General features: G+C 39.4%; 1 protein-coding gene across 1 annotated transcript in view; it reads left to right on the top strand.

Annotated features, from left to right (window-relative positions):
* LOC132271472 (callose synthase 3) overlaps positions 1-22,351 on the top strand; it is a 54,003-nt gene that overhangs the window by 23,436 nt on the left and 8,216 nt on the right. Inside the window, exons 14-34 of the mRNA XM_059772857.1 lie at positions 63-185; positions 285-402; positions 1,505-1,839; positions 1,962-2,014; positions 2,101-2,161; positions 3,797-3,878; positions 3,981-4,030; positions 4,122-4,208; positions 7,817-7,954; positions 8,084-8,187; positions 9,156-9,240; positions 10,836-11,002; positions 11,137-11,260; positions 11,352-11,452; positions 11,537-11,666; positions 11,765-11,916; positions 13,677-13,786; positions 13,922-14,047; positions 14,168-14,236; positions 14,355-14,544; positions 14,630-14,786. Of these exons, the coding sequence (XP_059628840.1) occupies positions 63-185; positions 285-402; positions 1,505-1,839; positions 1,962-2,014; positions 2,101-2,161; positions 3,797-3,878; positions 3,981-4,030; positions 4,122-4,208; positions 7,817-7,954; positions 8,084-8,187; positions 9,156-9,240; positions 10,836-11,002; positions 11,137-11,260; positions 11,352-11,452; positions 11,537-11,666; positions 11,765-11,916; positions 13,677-13,786; positions 13,922-14,047; positions 14,168-14,236; positions 14,355-14,544; positions 14,630-14,786 (2,562 nt within the window). The remainder of the gene's footprint in view (positions 1-62; positions 186-284; positions 403-1,504; positions 1,840-1,961; positions 2,015-2,100; positions 2,162-3,796; positions 3,879-3,980; positions 4,031-4,121; positions 4,209-7,816; positions 7,955-8,083; positions 8,188-9,155; positions 9,241-10,835; positions 11,003-11,136; positions 11,261-11,351; positions 11,453-11,536; positions 11,667-11,764; positions 11,917-13,676; positions 13,787-13,921; positions 14,048-14,167; positions 14,237-14,354; positions 14,545-14,629; positions 14,787-22,351) is intronic.

Here is a 22,351-nt window from a genome sequence, read left to right as displayed (position 1 = left end):
TCCAACCTTGAAATAATTTGCTAATGGAACCTTGATTAATGTGGCATCACTGCGATATTCAGGATGGTAAGCCAGCCGGTAGAGATCGATGGGTGGGGAAAGTTAATTTTGTTGAGATACGATCATTTTGGCATATCTTTAGAAGCTTTGACAGAATGTGGAGTTTTTGTATATTGTGCTTGCAGGTAACTATTTTATTTTATTTCCCTTGTCCTCAGCTCCATATATATTTTTTTCAAGATATGATTTCATAATTATGGTTGTAATTATTTATTTCTGTGAAGGCAATGATAATTGTTGCTTGGAATGGTTCTGGCCAACCAAGCTCAATCTTCAGTGGTGATGTTTTCAAGAAAGTACTGAGTGTCTTTATAACTGCTGCAATATTGAAGCTTGGCCAAGGTAGCTTTACATTTTCATTTGTTGGTGCTATAGGTTCTTGGAGTTTTCTTTCCCAGTTATTCTATCCCTCCGTTCTTTGTGCAGATTTTGCTTGTATTCATTTGTTGTTGTTGTTCTTAATAATATTATTATTATTATTCTGTATACTAGTTTTCTCTTTTCTTTTTTTGTTCTTGGTTCTTGTACAGCTCTTGGGACGCGTTCCCTTCTTGAACGCTTTCTAATACAACTTTACTTATCAGAAAAAAAAAAAAAAAAAAATTGCAACTATGTTGAAGGTTAAACACAATTCTTTTAGTTTTCACATGAATATGCAGGCTATAATAAGGTGATATATGATGATTATGACTTTGGTTTTTTGCAATGGTTGTCAAATTGCATGTAAGGGTAATGTGAAATATTGCTTCTTTTGATGTTCTTTTTTGATGTTCTGTTTTGCACAATAATGGTGAAGAATCCGCTTGAGGTGTGTACTTATTTGGAGAATAAGGATTTATGTAGCCTACGAGTATGGTTGACAATTATTGGGTTAACTTGTAGCGTGCTACTGGTTTATCGTTTCTGTAAGGTTGTGAAATGAATTCTTGGTCATAGATCTTTGGTCATAATTCTTGGTCATATAAGTTTTATTTTTTATTATTATTATTTTTTAACCATTGAAAAAAAAAATTGTTAAATTGCTAAAAGAGTTATTATAAATATGTAGGTTCATTTAAAAACAATTGGTATCTTTCTGAATAACCAAAATATGATTACTAATTATATCTTAAATCATGGATTTTGATAATATGTTTATATTGAGTGTCCTATCTTGTATTTGATGCCTCAAGCGTGCTTAGAATTAACACACTGAATATTATCTTTGTTTGTATATATAGGATGTTGTGAAACTTTATGAGCTTATGTACCCACTTTTCATTAGCATAGTGTGACATGTAGTACATATGAAAAAGTGGGAAGGAAGTCGTAGTCTTCCTGGAACGCAACGGTAGTATTATCATTAACAATAGGATTATTATTTCTAGAAAAATAACGAGTCATTTGATTAACTATTTACTCCAATAATGTTGTCATATGATTATTATATTTTCAAATAATGCAGCTGTTCTTGATGTGATCCTTAGTTGGAAATCTGCAAAGTGCATGTCATTCCATGTTAAGCTAAGGTACATTTTAAAAGTTGTGACTGCCGCCGCATGGTTGATAGTTCTACCAGTTACCTATGCTTACACATGGGAGAATCCTCCTGGATTTGCTCAAACCATTAAAAGTTGGTTCGGCAATAGTTCAAAGTCTCCTTCATTGTTCATTTTGGCTGTTGTCATCTACTTGTCACCAAATATGGTTGCCGCAATACTGTTTCTTTTTCCCTTCATTCGGAGATTCCTTGAGAGGTCAAACTATAGAGTTGTGATGCTCATGATGTGGTGGTCGCAGGTATGCACAATTCCCTACCATTCCTTTTTCTAGTTGTCTTGGATGGTTAAGACAAAATTTTGATGTAGATATCTATTTTACCTGAATAAGAAATGTCATTATAAGTTGTGTATATCTAACAGCCTCGGCTCTATGTTGGGAGGGGAATGCATGAGAGCACATTTTCTCTTTTCAAGTAAGAATCTAAGGGTGAAATTTCTGATTAATATAATAAAACCACATTGTTTGATGTCTGATTACTTTATATATATAAACTTTCAGGTACACAATGTTTTGGATTCTTCTTATTACGACGAAGTTGGCATTCAGTTACTATATTGAGGTGCTTCTCTTGTCCATTTCTCAAAATTCATGTTGTTTTAATAGGCTAATATAAGCCCTTATTATTGATATATCATGTTGTGCTGGCTGTCTATGACAGTAGTTAAACTAGTTTAGAGAAATGTGGCTAGTTGTCAGGTTCATGTTTCATTTTGAAACTACAAAGTATTATTGTGGTAATGCATGGTGTAAAGTAGTTGCAATCATTGCGTTAATCTGTTGTTGGATCTGCTGATTATTTTATTGGTATATTATACACGTTGCAGAATGCTGAAATTCTAGAACTCCTGGATTATGTGGCATCAAAAGTAACAATATACCATGTCCATATTTATTGAGGAATTTTATTGAATTGGAGCTGTATATACATCAGCGGGAATAATTAATATTAAATAAAACAATACCTTGTAGCGTCAGTAGTAAAACATGCTTCTAGAAACGCCAGTGGATGTAATAGCCTATTGATGTATATACATACAGATACGTGTATATATTTTCAGGATGAGAGACATATACTTTATTTTTTTGTTATGTAGTGATCCACTACACCACATGGTATGATATTGTTCGCTTACGGTTTTGCTATTGGATTTATCCCAAAAGGCCTTATACCACCAATAGGACCCCCCTTAGGGGCTCAACGCCCCCGTTGGCCACACTTCCGGCTGGGTAATACCATTTGTAACGACTCACTCCATCATACGGTATGATATTGTTCGCTTTAGATCCGAGCCGGCACGGTTTTGCTTTTGGGTTTTTCCCCAAAAGGCGTCATACCTCCAATTGACGTGTACAATTCCTACATATAAAGAACTTCCCCTTTCCACATCTAGGCAATGTGGGATCGTGCACCCGTAGTCTGCTAGTGCCTTGCTCGCACCTCGCCCACCCAGTCCTGCCCACAAGGTCGCCACAATTTTGTAACAGCCCACTCCACCACATGGTATATTTTGTCCGCCTTAGGCTCGAACCCGCACGGTTTTGTTCTTGGGTTTTACCCCAAAAGGTCTCATACCATTTGGAGATGACACCACCTACTTATATAACACTTCCCCTTTCCACACCTAGCCGATGTGGGATTATGCACCTGTAGCCTGCCAGTGCTTCGCACTTGCCCCTGCACGCCCGGCCGTAAGGTCGCCACAATCACCCCTTAGAGGCCCAACGTCCTCGTTGGCCACACTTCCGGTTGGGTCAGGCTCTGATACCATTTGAAACGGCCCACTTCACCAAATGGTATGAGGCTCTTTTGGGGTAAAACCTTAAGAGTGAAACCGTGCGGGTTTGCGCCCAAAACGGGCAATATCATATGATGTGGTGGACTGGGTCCGTTTCAGGTTAATTCCTAAAGGAGGCACACTTCCGTACACTGAATGAGCAAAGGATGCACAGGTTTGTAAATATTCTATTAGGGACTAAGGTTTTGCTTTGCCATAACTTTTCTTCCCAACTCTGCCCATTTTTGATTTTGTCTTGCCCTCGATGTGGACTGTCATTCTTCTCCTATCATTACCCATAGTAGTTGTGCTCCTTTCTTTTACACTTGATTTATTTATTTTTTGTGGGTAATGCTGATTATTGTGAAATTCTATTCTTGTTTGTTAACTTGTTCTGTACTTCCGATCTTCCATTGCAGATAAAGCCCCTTGTGGGCCCAACAAAAGCTATCATGAGCGTTCACATATCAACTTATAAATGGCATGAATTTTTTCCCCATGGTACTAAACAAGAATAAATTGCATGAACAGCTTGTGTTTGTTTTTTTATTTTATTTATTTTATTATTATAAATTGCTTTTTATTTGGTTATTTGCTTTACAGCGAAGAGCAATATTGGTGTTGTTGTTGCACTTTGGGCTCCGATTATTCTTGTATGGTTTATGCTTATTTCAATACTAATTTATCTTTTTTTCTTCAAATTTGCTTGCATTTTGTATGTTCTAACAGGCGGACTATTTCCAGGTATATTTTATGGATATCCAGATATGGTATGCTATATTCTCCACATTATTTGGTGGTATCTATGGTGCTTTTCGTCGTCTTGGAGAGGTTAGTGAATCACTCTGTAATTTGTTAGTCTTGCACCACTGCTTTTAATTGCTTCATATTTTATTATTGCCTATATGTTAGAGACATAGTACTTTTCCTTGGGCTCGGCATGGTAATGATGCATCTAATATGGTGTTATAGAGCGACTAAAGGGAACTGGACTCAAATGCTGTCACCCTATAATTTAGTTCATCATCTAGGTTATCACAAATATGAAAAGCAAATGGCAATATAATACATCGATAATTATGTAAATTTTGTGCTCAATTGTTGTGAGGGCATGAACCAGCTCATGTCACCTTGCTAACTTGGCTTGGTATTGCATTGTTTGTCAATCAATTATAGCAGTGTCTGAATTTTTTTCCTAATTTAGTGTCTGAATTTGTTTCCTAATTTAGTGTCTGAATTTTTTTCCTAATTTAGTGTCTGAATTCTTACAGGATGATATAGTCAAAAGAGTAATGCATAATATTGTGATGATTGCCATATTTAAATTGTTTCGACTTGCCCAATCAGTCCTCTCAAGAGATTCTGGGATATTCTGATTATGGTTCTTTGGATCTGTCTTTTCTTATAGTTATTCTTTTTTGGCTGAACAACTTTGATTCCGGGAGAAGTGGAGGAGGTTTGGGAAGAACAACCGTTCTTGTTTGCCCAAATATACCTTCAACTTATTTTTCATCACATCATTCTGTTACAGCTGTGATTTTTCTTTATGTTGCCAAAATGAGAAGAAACAGAAAAATAAATACAGCTGTACTTATGTACTGCCAAAGGAAAATAATAATGGGCATCCGACTACTTTGAGTAGACAACACAGAACTGGAAGGCTCTTTCGCCGTAGTTGTGGATAATCACTGTTAAGATGCATTATTTATTGGTTCCACAAGTATTTGAACTTTTGCTTTGTCATTGTACAATGATATTATGGACAATGAATGAATCTTGTGGACTGGTAGTTTGATTTGAATTTGTCTGCTTACCAACTGTTTGAACTCCTAGAGGCACGTTCCACTACTCTCTGCGCGCTTTTGCTTCACATTGTGCTGCTAATTCCAGCCCATGACTTAGGGTCCAATTTTTGGTTATAAGAAATAGATTTTTGCAATGTTTAGCTTGAGCCCCAGCTTCTGTGTAATTTTGAATTCGCTATTATGTATTTTGAAGTTGACTTAACAATGTTGTGAGTTTAACCTCAGTAGGAAGACCTAGAGGGGATGAATAGGCTAAGTTTCCTTGTTTGATTGGTTTTAAGATTATTCTTTATTTTAACAAATTGAAATGCAATAAACCAACCACACACAAGCAGTAAAGACACAGAAAAGTAAAGTGATGACACCATGATTTTTTTTTTATTGAAAAATGTTGGGAAGGAAAAATCACGAAGACCTAGCTGTGTTTGTTAAAACAACCCACTATAACCAAGAAAGAGTACGAGCTTCAGTGCTTTTGGAACTGCACTCCACAAGTCGCCTTTCGCACCTCCAACCCCAGTACCTTTCTTGGAAGCACCAACAACAGTGGTCTACGCCAACGATGATCCACTTCTCGTAGTGATTGAACTCGTCATGTCTTTCTCTAACCATGTGAAGATGTGAATGAATCCTGCTACTTTGGTATAAGACTTACGATGTCGTCGATTAGATGTAGAACACCACACTAAATAGTCTCTTGGTATTCACTCTTGTAAAATCATAACAAACCTGGATATTTATAATGTAGAGAGTAACCTTGAAAACATTGTGATCTCTAGTGAGTTGGTTGAAGTTGGAATCAAAATTCTAACAGAGACATATTTTGTGATCTTATATACGACACTCTGACCGATTGGGAATATTGGCCAACCGGTTTCAGAGCATTCTGCCACTCAAAATTCCAAAATGGAACCATGTTCAACCGGTTCTAGAATAAGCTCAACCGGTTGTATTTGTTTTCGGAATATTTTTGGTGACTGCAATGAAGACTTGATTTTCGGCCTCTATAGAATTGTCAAACGAACTCGAAATTAAGCAAATAATATATCATTAGAAAGATTTTTGAGTCTAGTTTTTTACCATATAAAATTTATCTTGAAACTCGAAGCATAGAATGAGATGGAGTAAAAAGAATATAGATGTGTGTGAATTTAGTTGGATCAAATCATTTTCTAGGTTTTCAAAACATATTTTTACTCTTCAAATCATTTAAAAACATTTTTAAAAAACATGTGTACTCATACACTCCGTTATCGGACTGAAGTGACAATCAGTTGTTGTTCAGCTTTCAAAACCTAGACTCAAGATAATCATAAATTAGAGCTCGATTAGACACGTTTTGGCACCAAAATTTTGCCAACGCAAAACTACACAAATGTATATTCAATATGTTTTCTTGTGCAATTGTTTGCTGGAGTTGAAGATCTTGATGTAGATCCCTCTGGATTTTCAATTACAAAGAACATGTAGGGATCTTGCCATGAGGACACACATGGTCCTGTTGGGTTTTAGATGTATTGGGTTTGTAAACATGTTAAACCTAGAAAAAACAATTTGAATTCAATGGAATGGTTAACAAAATCCTATCTGATAGGGAAACAAATTGTCGAACATAGACGGGCCATAATGCAGTTTCCTACATAGGTTGCCATCAATTCCTTCTCTAGTTTGTGAATGATTTTCACTGCTCAAGGACTTATGTTGTATATGTTTTTTTTTTTTTTTTTTTTTTGGGTTCTTTTTTTTATAAGTAACCTATGTTGTATATGTTAACAACCATTTACTGCATGCCACCTCACGTAAGCTGTTAGAGTGGGTGTTACTATAATATTTAAATCCTCTAACACGCCACCTCACGTGTGGCCTTCTAAACTAAGGATCAGGGTGACGGTGAGATTTAAATTAAGGATCATACCATTATAACAACCATCTACTTCAAAAGCTTAAGCTGTTAGGGTGATGGTGAGATTTAAACTAAGGATCATACCATTATAACAACCATCTACTTCAAAAGCGTAAGCTGTTAGAGAGGGTGTAACTTTAATATTTAAATCCTCTAGCAGTGTAGCAACAGAAACTAGTGTCTATGGGTGTGTCTGCATGCTATGGTATGGGCATATATTTATCTTTGTTGATGTTTTGTACTGCTGGAAAGAAGAAATATAAAATTTGGAATTAATAAACAGCCAAAATCACTTGTGCAATATATGAATCTCATTTAGCAAACATGGATGCTGTGTAGTTGTCCAAAGAGGGAACACAGATGGTGACAAGCATTCTTAAATGTCTGACAGATCATGGACGGCAGTGACAAAAGGCTGTAACTATGGTTTGACAAAGGTTTTAACTATGGTTTGCCTGTGTCTCGAGCATATTTTTTTGCTCGTGCTTGAATATTGTTCCCGTCTCTGTCACTCTAGTGTGTTTTGCTCAACTGAAGCATTCTGCTATTTGTTGGTATTATTTTTGCATGAAAGTTGTAGTTGGGTTTTCAAATTTCAAGCAGGAAATTCTGTAAGAAATCTGTGTTTTTTTTTTTTTTTTTTTTGGTTTTTTTAGCTTTTCAAATTGAAAAAGTAACCTTCATTGTATTTGTGTTTTTGTTGGTGCTCTAACTTATTATATTGCCTCCAGATTCGAACTTTAGGCATGCTAAGATCCCGATTTGAATCATTGCCTGGTGCATTCAATGGGCGTTTAATGCCTGAGGAAAGGAACGAGCCAGCAAGAAAGAAAGGACTGAAAGCCACATTATCTCGCAACTTTACTGAGGTTAATTTTTTCTTTTATATTTAAAGAATCTCATACTATTCTTGGTGGATCTGTGTCTTGATAATTACCCTGAAGAAAAAGGATGGAAAGCTCTTAACTTTAAGTTTATATGTCTAATTGTTGTTGCAGAACACATCTAATCCATCTAATAGAGAGAAAGAAGAAGCCAGATTTGCTCAATTGTGGAACAAAATAATCAGCAGTTTCCGTGAGGAGGATCTTATAAGTGATAGGTAATCCTTATTATGATGCTTAAGAGCAGAAGCAAATGATTAATTTACTTTTGATGTTGTTGACTCCTGTAACCTTATGCAAATGGAAACAAGATAGTGGCGGGGGTTCTATGGATAAAGATTGATTGAAAGGCACGACAATTAAACAAACTGTTAAAACACTCATGTAAATGAAAGCAATAAAAGGGACTTGTTCTAGAGATGATACTGGCTACTAAACCGGGGACTGCAAATAAATTCTCTATCACTATCTCTGTTGTGAACTTTATTCGGCTCGGGTTGGATTGTCTCGATTGTGCCATACCAGTAGTGAGATGTATCAATGCTGTTTCGGTTACAATTGGCTTAATTTTCCGGACTGTTCTAGGCTATGTCAGCTTGTTTTTTAGTTATTCTGTACTGAACTCCTCATTTGGTTGGTAAGACACAGCTCTACTAGTTGATATTTTTATTACGTAAAAGAACCTAAGGCCCTAATTTTTTTTTTTTTTGGCAAATTGCCCTTATCACACAATTTACAGCAGTAAAGGTTTTACACCGTTCCACCGGTTTCAACTCCTTAAAACTATGGCGGGTGGAATTATAGAGCTCTAGTAAGAATTCCATCTCGAAAATCTTCTCTGATAGCTCAAAACATGTAAAGATAACTTTTGATTAAAAAAGGAAAAGATCCAAAAACACCCAATTTAGACTAAAATGTCAAGAGAAACATCTAAAAGGTTATTATCCAGTGCCAATTATGTCTGCAAACTCAAGGATGTATATATTTTGCATACTGACTAGCCTTTGGCATATTTATACAAAGCATATGCCCTTTTAGCATGAATTTATTTACTTGTTATATGTAAAATATCTTATAATCATTGTTTTACCATCTGCACTTGCACGACAGGGAGTTTATTCTTAATTTTATCTTATTATTATTATTATTATTTTTTTTTATATTAAATACTTGCTTTAATTTACAGGGAAATGGACTTGTTGCTTGTTCCATATTGGGCTGATCGTGATTTGAAACTCATGCAATGGCCTCCATTTTTGCTTGCCAGCAAGGTTTGTCTCATGGTTAAAATCTTGTTTCCTTTATTGAGTTTCAAATGGAAAAGGTATGGGAAATGTCTCCAATACACAATAGTGACAATGCTCATGTTTGGAGATGGTTAAGAAACATAGAGAACCACAATCAAAACTTAATACATGACTACTAAATACGGAAAGATGTGGCTAGATATAATCAATTGGGTTTCTAAGGGGGGGCCTACATACCCAAACATTTGAAGGTGTATAGGGTGCATTCAGGTTGTACACATTGAATGCATATCAAAGGTTTTTTTTTTTTTGTTAAAATTTGATTTGTGTCCGGTTTACTGGGTTATGCTTTTATAGATGGTTGTGTTCATCTTTATTATATTATATCTTAATTTGAATATGTTGGATAGAATATGTTAGAATATAGAGTGTATACTAGGGGATTAGAATATTCAGTGTGAGTCATTCTTTTAATGGTAAAAAGTGATTGCCCAGTGTATGAGGCTCACCATTGCGGCGTCTAAGGTGAGTATGATGTACACAACCATACTGCATACAAAGAGGTTGTTTCTCGTTCCAAACGAGTGACCTCCAGGCCGCAACGGGACTACCTTATTGTAGGCATGCCCTCATTCTTTTAGTGTCACTCGTTCAATATAGTATATAAATATAATTGCATGTGGATATGAGCCTAAATCATTCTCTAACCATTCTTCACATTCTATGTATCTTTCTTTCCTTCTCTCTTTCAACCCTAGTTTCTTGCATGTCATTCCAACTAAAATGATCATTTCCTTTCTTCTCTCTCTGCTATCTTTTGCAAGCATGATAAAGGGTTACTGCTATCCTTTTAATTGAATGTTCCCCTTTAGTTATTCAAACGTGAAGAAGGTTAACAGTATCCTCTCTGGTCCTTTCTTTTCTCTCATAACTAACTCTATCCTTTCCTTTCCTTTCTTCGTACTTATAAAACACACTGTTAAAGGAATCATAAATATTCAATGCTAATAGTAAAGGGTTGAGGAATGGGATGAACATGGATTCAAATAAAGAAGAAAAAAAATCATTGTTTATTTGGCAGTATGGTGCCCCCCTTGAAAACTCTGGCCAATTATTTTGTGATGAATATTTTCAGTTAATCCAGAGGAATGGTTTAAGAATATAGGAGATGGCCTTTATATGGCAAGTTTTGAGAGCCACCTTTCTTCTATATTTCTGAATGTAAACCTCTATTCTTTGTTCATTTCTGAGTGAACCTCGGTCGGGGAAACAGAAGAGGATTTAGAACTACTTGGAATATTTTATTAAGAAATGATCTTTTGAGCCATTTATATGCTGTGGGGTTTATATTGCTGTGAACTAACAATTCCTATTTTAACATTGATTTTTAATTCAATTTTCCTGCTGCTTAGTTTTTATGTAAATTTTGATGAGTTCCATGTACGTCATTCTGCAATTATAATTATTATTGTTATTATTTTTGTCACTTGCTTCAATAACGGAACCAATCCAGCAGTTTTTATGTGAATGCTTTGAAATTGTTCACTATGGTTATTCTTTAATGATACATTATTTTGAAAACATGTTGTCCTTTTACGTATTCCTTATCAACTTCATAGATCCCAATAGCCTTGGACATGGCTAAGAGTAAGGACAGCGGTGTCAAGGACCGGGAGCTGAAAAAGAAGATTGAATCTGACAGCTACATGTCTGCTGCTGTTCGTGAGTGCTATGCTTCATTTCAGAATATTATAAAGTTTCTGGTTCAAGGGGATCGTGAAAAAGAGTGAGTTCAGCTACAATTAATGATTTTGATCATGAGAGACTAAAACACTACTTCATGTTTTCACAGTCAGGATTGGTTCATGGCGCATATCATTTTATGACGTTGTGTTATTTTTTTCCAAATGAATTTTCCAGGGTTATAGAGTACATATTTTCTGAAGTTGACAAGCATATTGGAGAGGGAAATCTGATCAGTGAATTCAAAATGAGTGCTCTTCCTTCTCTCTATGAGCACTTTGTTAAGCTTATCAACTTCTTGGTAAATATTAACGCTTAAGAGTTATATTATATTATAGTTGTTATTTAAGTGAGATTTTGGAGTTGTAGCTGAAGTAGTTTCATATCTACAGTTGCAGAATAAGCAAGATGACAGGGATCAAGTTGTGATTCTTTTCCAGGACATGCTAGAGGTTGTGACAAGAGACATTATGCTGGAGGATCACATTTCCAGGTGAAGCATTTAATGTATCTATCTTCTACTATATACTAATTTTTGGGTGGCATTCTAATGGTTAGTCATTTTTTGTTTCAAAAGTTTGGTTGATTCAATCCATGGTGGATCGGGGCATGAAGGGATGACCCCCCTTGACCAACAATATCAGTTGTTTGCATCTGCTGGTGCTATCAAGTTTCCTGTTCCAGAAACAGAAGCTTGGAAAGAGAGGGTGTGCTATACTAATTTTTTATTACGAAAGTGATGTTTTTTATTTTTATTTTTTTTTTCATTTTCTGCCTATCTGATTTTTATGTTTCCTTGTTGCAGATCAAACGGCTCTACCTATTGCTTACAGTGAAGGAGTCGGCGATGGATGTGCCATCGAACTTAGAAGCCAGGAGACGCATTACCTTCTTCTCCAATTCATTGTTTATGGTCATGCCAACAGCACCCAAAGTCCGCAATATGCTCTCTTTCTCGTAAGTGTTTATATCCTTCTTGCCTCTGGTCTTGAATTTTCTAGCATGCCTTTTGTGGGATAATGCTGGCTATGCATTCTTGATATTTTTGGACTCGTACCTTTAACCAATGTTGATTATTATGGCAACATGTAATTAAACTTTGCTCATAGCTTGTCATTCACTATATTCCACAATTCTATTATACCTTCTGATTATTATTATTTTATTATAATCGCTATTATTATTATTTTTCTTTTGGGTTTTTTTTTTTTTTTTTTTTGGGGGGGGGTTTCAGATTCCAGTCAGCCACCTATTATTAATGAATAGCATTTGCAATAAAAAATAGATCTTCTTCAGACTTGGTTTGTTATTGACTTGGCAATGTTATTTGACCCTTGGGGAAAATGTTCGAATTATGTGATCCTTCAAATATTTTGTAATATACACATTGGGCTCAAGCAAACTACTCAGTATGAGACTTGCTGAACTGATTTCATGAGGGGTATAGATATAGGTTTTAATTGATAAAATATATTCATGGGAAGCTTAGGCCTAATAAAATATATTATAATAATAATAAACTTATAAAAAAGGGAGAGAGACATATAGTGAGTGATTTTTATGAACCGTTGAGAGCACCCAAAGGTGGCTAAGAGGGCCAAACAGAATCGATAATTTTCTATGGCCAACTTTGTGATTTTTGGTAACTTTTCTTGTTCTGAAATATTCCTGATTTTATGTAACTTTACTTTATTGTAGTAAAGCCACGGGGTAAATTGTAAAAAACACCCCTATGGTGTACTTTTTGTGCACGTAACACCCTTGTCCTTTATTTTGTGTATATAAGTTCTAATTGTTTTAAAAAATGTCGCAAAGAGGTCCTTGTCATTGCCGATCCGTTAAAATGACCGTTAGGTAGCCCCAAATCCTATCTCGCTCTCACTATCTTTCCTGCGGTTTTCAGTGTTCTCTCGTGATTCACCCCAAACCCTAAACGCCCTTATATTCTAGGCTATAAGAGAATTCGAGAACCAGAACCACAACCCACAAGAATAAAATAGATCAAAAAAAATTTGGGTAGCAATATAACCCAGGAGGAAACAAAATTCAGGCCACAACATCTCACCCATCAACTCCAAAAGACACTACTGAAAACTATTTTCAATGTTGGAGAACAAGCAAGAGACAGACTGGAGCAATCCCTCTTGCCAATTTTGGTATCCAATCTCTCGTTCCATGTAAGAAGAATCCCTCCAATCCACTAACAGCACTTAACATATCGAATAACTAAACCTCACATCCCACGTACTCCAACCTCAACAGACATCCTCCCTTCCCTTAAGCGATTTAGTAAACTTTTTTTTTTCCTGGTCAATTGCCCCACACATTCTAAGAAATAAGCCAGAGCTTCATGGAGAAATACCTAGAAAAACCTTACACCTTCCTTCTGATCATTCCTTTCCCTCCTTGTGGTAGTTCACCAAACAAGCAAGATTCTTTAACAACTCCTCTGATTGAAGACTGTCCCTCCTTATGGAAGTTGATTATCCCCTCCTTTCTCCACCATTAGTTGCAAAAAAACAATCTTCACTTGGGGAAGAAAGAATGGGAGTATCTAGGGAGAACTCAAGTACTCAACATAATGATATTTGTGGAACAAGTCTTTCTGGGCTTGTACACCTTAGGGGTATTTGATTACAAATTTCAGCATAATGAATTATCAAATTATACTGGCTCTAGTTGGTTTTATTTGTTAAACTATGCGACGTTTCATGTAGTGTTTTGACTCCATATTACACGGAGGAGGTTCTCTTCTCATTACATGATTTAGAAGTGCCAAATGAAGACGGGGTTTCCATCCTTTTTTACCTGCAGAAGATATTTCCAGGTTTGTTTCTTGTTATCATCAGTTGCTAATCTCGATTGATACTGGCAAATTCCTAATGTTTGTTACTTGAACTGATTTCAATGAATTTTCATGTGTATATTCTTTGTATATTAATTTGCCACTGATAATGTGCAGATGAATGGAACAACTTCCTTGAGCGAATGAAGTGCAGCAATGAAGAAGAACTTAAAGGATTAGATGAATTGGAAGAACAATTACGTCTTTGGGCATCATATAGAGGGCAAACTTTAACTAAAACTGGTATGGGTGTGTGGTGGAGAGTTGCTAAAATCTCGTTATTACCGCATTACCTTTTTTTTTTTTTCTTTTTTTAAAAAAAAAAAAAATACTGTGGGCTAATACATATTTTGCAAATACCAGTAAGAGGCATGATGTACTATCGTAAAGCTTTGGAGCTTCAGGCCTTCCTTGACATGGCCAAGGATGAAGGTACTCAATCCTTTTGGAAATCTTAAAATGGTTAAAATTGTCGGGATTTTCACTTGAGTTTATAGTAACATGCAACGTACAAAGTGTTGTACATGAAAAATGTTTTTCCGTTGGTCAGATTTAATGGAAGGCTATAAGGCTGTTGAATTAAATATCGAAGATCAGGTAAAGGGAGAAAGGTCATTGTGGGCACAATGTCAAGCTGTAGCTGATATGAAATTTACATATGTGGTGTCATGCCAGCAATACGGAATTCACAAGCGAGCTGGTGACGCTCGTGCACAAGACATTCTAAGACTTATGACAACGTATGTGTCACATTTTAATTTGTTGTAGCTTTGGTGATTTGTATAGCTTACAACCACTGTATATATATGTATATACTTGTTGTAGGTATCCTTCCCTACGTGTTGCATACATTGATGAGGTTGAAGAACCTAGCAAAGACAGATCTAATAAGGTGAACCAGAAGGTTTACTATTCTGCTTTAGTGAAGGCTGCTTTGCCAAAGGCCATTAATTCCTCCGAGCCAGTTCAGAACTTGGACCAGGTAAAATTAATTTTTTTCTTTCAGAAAATGAATTCTGTTACAGCGTTTGAAAGTGGTAGGTGTGATGTGATTATAGCTGGAATGCTTTCCAGATAAGCAAAATATTGTGCTCAGAATATATTTGACCATAATCAATCCTAAGCAATACTAATACTTTTTTGTGTTTGCAATAATACAATTCATTAGCAATGGAATAACATAGGAGCCTATAATATGCTGTCTTTTCTAGTAGGGAAGAGAGTATTTCTTCTTGTGGTTTTCTACTTTGATTTCTTATCTTTGAAACCTTTGTCACTGTAGAACTTCAAACCGTAACCAAAAGAATTCAGTGTAATGAGTAACTTCTCATTGATGGAGAAATTAAGTTACCAATTGTTTTTTGTGTATTTTGTGATTAACTAATAATCCACAATTGTGCACGGGGAGAGGTTTTACCACAGGACATAATTGGAAATTTGAATGGAGATAAGATCAATTTAGAAATTATCTAATTCCAGCACAAACAAAACAAAATTGTCAGCCTGAGTATTAGAGCCAATTCCGAGGTGGAAATTTGGGGGCATGCACAAGCCCATTCGAGTCAGGCCAGCGACGATGTTGGGTCCCAAGAGGGGGTAATTGTGACCTCCCACATCATTGGAAGGAAAGGAGGGAGGGGGGGGGGGGAGAAATTGCTGAGAGTTTTTTAAGTGGACACCCTTTAACCATATACAAGTGTTTTGAGCAAAACCGTGAGCTTTGAGCAGAGAGAGTGCAAAGCGAACAATATCTACATGGTGTGGGCGGGTCTTGACATAAATACTTGGGACGGTTATATAACTCTAGTAGGACCACTTGTTTTTGATAAGTAAAGATGTATTAGAAAGTGGGAAACGCATTCCGATGGCAACACAAAGGCCAAAACCTAAAAGATAAGAGTCCTACAAACCCAAGGAACCCAAAAAATCAACCCAAGGAACCCAAAAAATCAACAATCTCTTCTATAGATTTACAGTTTCTCCCTATTACCCAACTAAAAAAAAGGCTAATAATACTGAATTTCAAAGCCCCAGTGTAGGATTGCTCTTTATCAAAGGATCCTTCTATTTCGCTCCTTCCAAATGCACCACCAAATGCAAAAAGGTGCCACCCTCCAAAAAGCATGGGCGTGGAATCTCGTGAAACACCTCTCCAAGCGTTCAAGCATCTTGAAGACCCACTGAATGCCAACAAGCCAAGAATAATAAGACTCTAATAGTTGTTAGCCAAAGGGCAATGCCAGAGGAGGTGATCTACTGACAACGCCAACTAAGAGTATCCTAACTTCTCCTTCTCAGGTTATTAAGCGTCAAAATTTTACTCCAAACTATAGTCCAAACGAGGATGTGGTGGGATAGCTCAGTGGTAGAGCCTGTATTGCTTGTGGTCAAAGGTCACAAGTTCAAATCCCCACTCCAGTATTTGTAAATAACTATTTAATTAAATTATTTAAGGAACATCTACAAGTATTAAGAACTAGTCAAATTTTTAGAAGAAAAATCTGTCAACAGAGTAGAGTTTGTCATGGCAGAGATGCGGCCGGAGTCCACTGCTCCGACCAGTCACCGGAGTCATTAACTCCGGTGAAATCCTCTGTCATTTTTCTTTTTGTTTCCCCTTTCTCTGTTGGCTGTGTGTTTTCGGTTTCTGTTGCGTGGATCTGCTAATGAAAGTGCTGGAGAGTCGGAAGCAGTCTTATTTGGAGGTTGCTCGTTTACCTCGTCTGGACCTAAAAGGAGAGGTGGAATGGATTCGTTCCTCGAGGTATCATGTGTTCAGAGTGGACACTCGCAGTTCTTCCTCTCGAGAACGTGTTCTTAGGGCTTGTCTGGTTGGGAGATTTGACAGAGAGGTGGGGTCTTTGGAGAACGTTGAAGATTGGGCTACGAAGACTTGGTTGATTTCGGGAGGAGTTAGGGTTAATTCTTTGCCGGACGGACTTCTGTTGTTCCGGTTCCCGTCGATGTTGGAGGCCCATAAGGTGCTGGATTGGGGCAAGAAATCTTGGGGTGAGGCTCAACTCCTTATTGATCCCTGGTACTTTAGGGTTGGGTGTTCTGGTTTGAGATTGAGGCACAATTTCCGGCGAGTCATTCTGTATGGTCTGCCGCTGCACCTTTGGTGTCAGAAGCTCTTCGTCGCCATTGGTGACGCATGTGGCGGGTTTAGAGATGTGGAGGGCTTCGAAATGAGTGATACGGAAAGAATTGTGATCACTGTGGCTAGGGGTGGTGTGATTCCGGCGAGTGTGGTTGTGGAGGATGGAAGATGGGCGTTCAGAATTTCGCTATCTGAAGAGATTGATCCGACAATGGTCCTGCTGACTGGGACATGTTCCGGAGAAGGTGATTCAGGCTCACTGGAGGCGTTGGCTTGCATCTCTCGTTCGGTTTACAGTCATGGAGGTGGGGATGGATCTAAGCCGGATTTCCAACAGATGGAGGTGCAGAGTAACCGGATCCAAGGTCAGGGACGTGTGAACAGCCACGCGCCTAAGGCAAGTGGAAATGGGAAGGCTACGTCTGGGACATGTGGTTGGAGGAGAAAGGATAACCGTTTTGAGTGGATGACAGCTACCCTTCCTCGTGCCGAGTCATGTGCTTCTCTTGATTTTTTAAATTCAACTTCTTTTGGGCCGGATGGTGTTGGGCCTAGATTTCGTGGGACTCATGCAGCGGGATCAAAAGCCACTGGGAAGGATTCTAATGCGTGGGGTGGGCCTAGGTCATCCATTGGGCCGAGGCGGTTCATCAAGTCCGTTAAACGGGATGGACGATCTAAGCAATCTGGGCCTCTCTTTTCCTTTGGACCGGTTCAGGTGAAGGCAAGAGTGGATAAAGGAAGGTTGGTTAAATGGGGCCCAAACAACCATCTCTCAATTCCCTTCCACAGTGGGCAGCCCATCACATCCTTAGAAGCAGGTCAAAGCCATGGCATTCCAGAACCTGACTTGGTTACGTCACAGAGAGTTTCGACCTCACGTGTTTGGTCGAGGAACGAGAAGGCGAATTGGGTGAAGGTGAGTTCGAAGGTGTCAAAAGGGGCTGGGGCTAGCTCAAAGAACTTCTGGCATGGGTCGTGCTGTCAGAATCGACTCTTGGGTAACAGATTTGAAATTCTTCAATCTGGATTTTTGGGAGATGACGAGAAAGGCGAATGTGTCTCTATTAAGAAGGATGTTACATCTCGGAGTTTGCCGATAATTCCCAGTAAGAAATGGACTAGGAAGGACCAACAGAAATGGGTGGCCCGTAAGGTGTCTCATTCGTGCCCAGGTATGTCGACTTCCTTTCATGCTCGGAAATCTGCATCTTCTTCTATTTTTGCTTCTACTCCCTCTTGCGAGTTGAATAATAAAGGGGGTAAGATTGTTGATGGGAGGCATCATTTGCTTTCACCTGTTGTTGAGGCTGACTTGGTGGAAGGGTTGATCTCTACGGTTGGCTCGGAGTTTGGGACTGTTGGGCTGTCAGAAAGGGATGGGACGGTTTGCTTGTCTGGTGACAGGGAGGTGGATAAACACTCTGTAGGGATCGCTGAGACTTGTTCGGAATTTTCCTCAGCCTCTAGGTTTGATTCTTCAGGGGAGGAGATGGGTAGGGCGGCTAAGCTTCGTTTGGGTGGATCGGAAGGGGTGTGTTCTTCTTTTAAGGGTGATCCAGTGGATTGTCTGAAGGATCCTGTGCCTGATGTGGTGACTGTTTGTGTGGGTAAAGATATCCGCATTTCCCTCAGCGAGGAATCAGCTTCTCTTTTGGTGAAGGAGTTGCAGAAGCACAGATTTTCGATCGATGACCATTCTGTTGATTGTAACCCGGTCCCGGTCACACAGAGTGTTGTGTTGGATTTTAGAGAGGACTGGTTATCATCTGTTGATGAAGCTGTGGAGGCCAAGGGAGGTATGGCTGATGGGAGCAGAATGGATCAGGGGAGTTCTCTGGATATGATTTTGTGGGAGGAGGAGGGTTTTGCTAATTTGGGGGTGGTGGACCCTTTGGCTGTAGTTCATCCAGAGGAGATGGGCAGCAAGAGGTGTGTAGGCAGGAAGGTGAGGACACTGGATTGGATTGGGTTAAGGCTAACATTGGGGCTACTTGTGATCTATTGGGTGTCTCATGCAAAGGAAAGCGTGATCAAGCCTTAGCAATTCTTCTGGCCACGGCAGAGGGGAGAGAAGGGGAGATGATTCAATTTTCCAGAAGGAGGAGTAGGAAGAAGAAGAACCTGACTCCGGGAAAAGGGGAAAGGGAGCTTAGAAATCTGTGCTGTGATGTGAATTATGATAGGGTGAGTGGGGGGGAGAAGGAGAGGGGTAATGCTAAGGGAGGAGGGAGGGGTAGGGGGGTGAAGGGGATGATTATTTCCTCATGAAGTTCCGAATTTTATCTTGGAATGTCCGCGGTCTGAATGATCCGGGCAAGCGCAGGGTGGTGAAGATGGCAGTGAGGAAATGGGGGGTGCACTTGGTGTGTCTTCAAGAAACAAAGATTGATTCTTTGTCTGATTGGGTGGTGAAAAGTCTGTGGGGCAACCGCTTTGTTGAATGGGAGGCGTTGGATGCTGTTGGGACTTCAGGAAGTGTTCTTATTATGTGGGATAGGAGATGGCTGACTAAAGTTGATGTTTGCAGAGGGAGATTTTCTTTATCTTGTGCTTTTGTGATGGAGGAGGATGGCTTCACTTGGGGTTTTTCTGGGGTGTATGGGCCGGTTGATGATGTTGAGAGGGATGGTTTGTGGGAGGAGTTGAGTGGGGTGAAGGGGAGGTGGTCTCTTCCTTGGTGTATGGCAGGAGACTTTAATGTGGTTAGATCCCCGGCGGAGAGGTCTACAGTTGGCCCGTGGACCCAGGCTATGATGCACTTTTCTGATTTTATTGATGGCCACCAGCTTATTGATCTCCCTCTTGAGGGAGCTTCCTTTACTTGGTCCAGTGGAAGGGAAGTTCCAACTTTCTCTCGCATTGATAGATTTTTGATTTCAGGTGAATGGGAAGAGAAATTCCCGGATGTTGTTCAGGCAGTTTTGGCTAGGGTGACGTCGGATCACATTCCCTTGGTTTTGGACTGTGGAGGTTTGAGATCTCGCAGTACTCCTTTCAGATTTGAGAACATGTGGCTTCGCGCGGATAACTTCCAGGAATTTGTCCATTCTTGGTGGGAGGAGAATCTGGTGGTGGGTACATCGATCCATATTCTTGCCGGAAAGCTTCGAATCTTGAAAACAAATCTTAAAAGGTGGAATAAGGAGGTGTTTGGGAGCTTGGTGTGGAGGAAGAATAGGGCTTTGGCTGATATTGCGGAGATTGATCGATTAGAAGGGGAGGGTGCTATTACGGAATCTCAACGCAGTAGAAGAGCAGCTTGCCAGGCAGAATGTGTGGAGACTGCTCTTTTGGAGGAAATCTCGTGGCGTCAGAAATCTCGGGCATTATGGCTCAAAGAGGGAGATCGTAATACGAAGTTTTTTCACAGAACTGCTAATGCTAATAGGAGGAGCAATCATATTGGGCGGATGTGTGTGGATGGTGCAGTTTTGTCTTCAGAGGAGGAGGTGCGAAGTGCTATTGTCTCTTTCTATCAAAGACTTTATTCTGAGCCTCTTCGTTGGAGACGTCGTCTAGATGGTCTTCACTTTGATTCTATTTCTGCCTTGGAGAGAGATGGGCTGGAAAATTCTTTTTCGGAGGAGGAAGTGCTGAAGGCTTTAAAGAGTTGCAATGGTGATAAGGCTCCAGGTCCTGATGGTTTCACGATGAGATTTTTGTTGGAAAGCTGGGAGGTGGTCCGGTACGAGATTATGGGCACTTTTCATGAGTTCCATTCCACGGGGCGATTTGAGAAATCGCTTAACGCATCTTTTATTGCCCTTATTCCTAAAAAGGGTGGTGCTTCTAATATCAAGGATTTTAGACCCATTAGTCTGATCGGGTGCATTTACAAGATCATTGCAAAAGTCCTTGCCTTTAGATTGAGGGAGGTCCTGGATGGAGTTATCTCTGAGTCTCAGAATGCTTTCGTTGGGGGTAGACAGATTCTGGATTCTGCTCTTATTGCTAGCGAATGCGTGGATTCTAGACTTCGTAGTGGGATTCCTGGTGTTCTGTGCAAGCTGGATATTGAGAAAGCCTATGATCATGTTTGCTGGAATTTCCTGTTCTATCTGTTGGAGAGGATGGGTTTTGGTGAGAGATGGAGGAAGTGGATTGTTTCTTGTGTTTCCACTGTCAGGTTTTCGGTGTTGGTGAATGGCTCTCCTTCGGGGTTCTTTGGCAGTTCTCGTGGGTTGAGACAGGGGGATCCTCTCTCCCCTTTTCTTTTTATTATTGTTATGGAGGCCCTTAGCAGGCTGATGAGAAGGGCGGTGGATTTGGGTTTTCTTAGGGGTTTCAAGATTGGCCTGAATCAGTTCAGCAGTTGGAGATCTCTCATTTACTTTTTGCGGATGACACTATTGTTTTTTTGTGAGGCTGATATATCCCAGTTGAGGTATCTGAGATGTGTTTTGGTTTGTTTCCAGGCTGTTTCTGGTTTGAAAGTTAACGTGGGAAAGAGTGTGATTGTTCCTGTGGGGGAGGTTCAGGAGGTGGACACTCTGGCTGCTGTTCTAGGATGTGGGACGCAACGCTTTCCCATCTCGTACTTGGGTTTGCCGCTGGGGGACTCGGCTAGGAGGGTGGGAAGTTGGAACCCGGTGATTGAGCGGGTCGAGAGAAGATTAGCGGGTTGGAAAAACAATATTTTTCAAAGGGCGGTAAAGTTACGTTAGTGAAGAGCACTTTGTCAAGCCTTCCAACGTACTTTCTTTCGCTTTTTCGTATTCCAGCCTCTATTGTTGGAAGACTAGAAATGCTCCAACGTAATTTCCTTTGGGGGGGTCGCGGAGAAGAGTTCAAGTATCATCTTGTCAAATGGGAACAGGTTTGCAGGCCTATTCGGTTGGGAGGGCTTGGAATTAGGGGATTGGCCCTTTTCAATTGTGCTCTTCTTGGTAAGTGGCTTTGGAGATTTGGTAAGGAAAAACATAGATTATGGAGAAGGGTTATCTCATGTCGCTTTGGGGAGGAGAGAGGAGGGTGGTCAGTTAGACCAGTCAGGTCTGTTAGCGGAGTGGGGGTGTGGAGGGCCATTGGTAAGGTGTGGGATGCCTTTTCTAAACAGATTAGATTCAGAGTTCGGGATGGAAGAACTGTCTGGTTTTGGGAGGATCCATGGTGTGATGATAGGCCTTTGGCTCTATTGTTTCCCAGGCTTTTCAGGATTGTTGTTGACAAACATGCTATGGTTGCTGACTACTATTGCCTTGATAGTGGAAGGTTGTCTTGGGATGTGCGTTTCCGGCGAGCTTTTCAAGATTGGGAATTGGATGATGTCACTGGGTTTTTGGCTCTCCTTTACGGACAGGAGGTGGAGGGGTCTGGGACAGATTCCTTGATTTGGGTGCCTTCTTCTCAGGGGATGTTCCAGGTCCGGTCCTTTTTTGTGTGCCTTTCTGGTTTTCATGGTACCTCATTCCCATGGAAGACGGTGTGGAGGTCTAAGGCGCCTC

This window comes from Cornus florida, unplaced genomic scaffold, assembly GCF_030987335.1.
Source record: "Cornus florida cultivar Cherokee Brave unplaced genomic scaffold, ASM3098733v1 CherokeeBrave_3.0.0_Hap2_Chr08, whole genome shotgun sequence".
NCBI classification, from domain to species: Eukaryota; Viridiplantae; Streptophyta; class Magnoliopsida; order Cornales; family Cornaceae; genus Cornus; species Cornus florida.
The sequence above is the reverse complement of the archived record's forward strand: the minus strand, read 5'-3'. Positions and strand labels throughout refer to the sequence as shown.